The sequence below is a fragment of the Echinops telfairi genome, unplaced genomic scaffold (assembly GCF_000313985.2).
Source record: "Echinops telfairi isolate 266 unplaced genomic scaffold, ASM31398v2 ScPeMD7_5927;HRSCAF=6808, whole genome shotgun sequence".
Classification (NCBI taxonomy): domain Eukaryota; kingdom Metazoa; phylum Chordata; class Mammalia; order Afrosoricida; family Tenrecidae; genus Echinops; species Echinops telfairi.
The window spans coordinates 1,263,011-1,265,164 of record NW_022109827.1 but is presented as its reverse complement, the minus strand read 5'-3'; the positions used below and the strand labels follow the sequence as shown (position 1 = coordinate 1,265,164).

Genomic DNA, 2,154 nt, shown 5'->3' with positions numbered 1-2,154 from the left:
TGGATGGATGGATGGATGGATGGATGGATGGATGGATGTTATTAGCTGCCATTGAGTTGGCCCTAACTCATGGTGACCACATGCACAATGGAGTGAAACACTGCCCCGTCCTAAACCACCTCCCTGATGGTTTTCAGATTAAACCATTGTGATTCATACGATTTTCACTGCAAGTTTTTGAAAGTAGATCACTTGGCCTTTCTTTCTAAACTAGACGCTCCGCTGAAACCCACACAGCATTATAGTAACATGCAAGCATCCACAGATGACGGATGGTGGCTGTGAATGAGTTGCGTTAACAAGCAATCAAAACTGTGTCTCTTGTAAAGAAGGTGGAAATTCTACCAAATTGTTTCCAGAAAGATAGAGAGATAGACAGATAAATGGATAATCCATACAGAGAACATGTATTTTTAGTGTTAATGGAAATCACACATAGAGATTAGAAAATGAGACTTCTAAAAATATAATTTGGAATTCGGATGAATCTTACTTAAATCCCAGCTGTCGGCAAACCACATATGTGTTCAGTTCTGTCCAGCCATCATCACAGACAGTGCCCCACTGTCCTTTGAAATACACCTCCAAGCGACCCTCGTGGCTGCCTTTCCCACCTATAAGTCTGATGGCCCCATCTGTGATGAGAGAGACAAGGAGACTAAGCAAACCAATTCTCCAAGAAAGAAAAGCAGCAATTTCATTTCACTAGAGAGATCACCATATTCAGGCCTCTCTCTGAGTCTTCTGTAAAATGTGTAGTAGGAATGTGCTCTATGAAGACCTGAAACCTATGAATAGTTTCTGAAGTTTGAGTTAACACATATTTATCCGGACAAAATTACCTTTCTTTCTGTTATATATAGTATAAATAAATATATTATGATATAATTCCAAAGTAGCTACTTACATTCCATCATATTAAATATTTGGGAAATGTCCTATAGTGAGTAGCTTCAGTCTACTCATGTCTGAGCAACAATGGCCATTTAAATTTAAAAACCAAACTGAAAACAGAAAAAAAATGTAATCGAACAAAAGTGATCCAAAATTATTTTAACCACAAATGGAAAAATTATTGCACTATGAGGACAGAATTAGCTGTTTGACATAAAGATTAATCTATAATGTCAATGCATTTTTTGTTTTTATTTTTTTAATAAAAGATAATATTATTGGGAGCTCTTACAGCTCTTATAACAATCCATACATCAATTGTATCAAGCATATTTGTACATATGTTGTTATCATTATTTTCTAAACATTTACGTATTTTCTATTGGAGCCCTTGGTATCAGCTCCTCTTTTTTTCCCTCCCTCTGCCCCTTGATAAATTATAAATTATTATTATTTTCATATCTTACACCAACCTCTGTCTCCCTTCACCCACATTTCTGTTGTTCGTCCTCCTGGTGGGTGAGAGTGGGGGTGGTTATGTGTTGATCATTTTGATTAGTTCCCCCTTCCTCCCCTCTTCTTCCCCTACCCTCCTGGTAGCGATATTCCCATTCCTATTCCTGGATTTCGTGTGTCCTGAACTCTTATCTCTTATCTGTACCTGTGCACAGGCTCAGGTTTAGCCCAAAGTGAAAGGCAGGACTGGGGTTATGATAGTGGGTGGGAGGAAACCTCAAGGAATCAGAGGAAGAGTGTGTGTTTCATTGGTGTGCCCTGGTTGACTCATCCCTTCCTTGTGTCCCTTCTGTGAGGGGATGTCCCATTGCCTACAGATGGGTTTGGGGGTCTCTGCTCTGATCCTCCTCTTTCTGAACAATATGGGGTGGTTTTTTGGTTTGTTTATCTGGTGTCTTTTGATGTCTGTTACCCGATCCCGTCAACACCTCATAATTGCACAGGCTGGTGTGCTTCTTCCATGTGGGCTTGCTGCTTCTTGGCTAGATGGTCACTTGTTTATCTTCAAGCCTTTAAGACACTAGACGCTATATCTTTTGATAGCCAGGCACCATCAACTTTCTTCACCACATTTGCTTATGCACCCATTTTGTCTTCAGCGATTGTGCTGGGAGGGTGAGCATCACAGAATGCCAGCTTGTTAGAACAAAGTGTTCTTGCGTTGAGGAAGGGCTTGAGCAGAGGCCTGAAGTCTGTCCACTCCCTCAGTGTATTGCCATATAAATATATGTACATAGGCCAATA

General features: G+C 40.2%; 1 protein-coding gene across 1 annotated transcript in view; it reads right to left on the bottom strand.

Moving 5' to 3' along the window:
- Nucleotides 1-2,154, bottom strand: part of PRSS12 (serine protease 12) — an 85,764-nt gene that overhangs the window by 43,203 nt on the left and 40,407 nt on the right. The window contains exon 7 of the mRNA XM_045295842.1: nt 494-635. Coding sequence (XP_045151777.1) covers nt 494-635 — 142 coding nt within the window. The remainder of the gene's footprint in view (nt 1-493; nt 636-2,154) is intronic.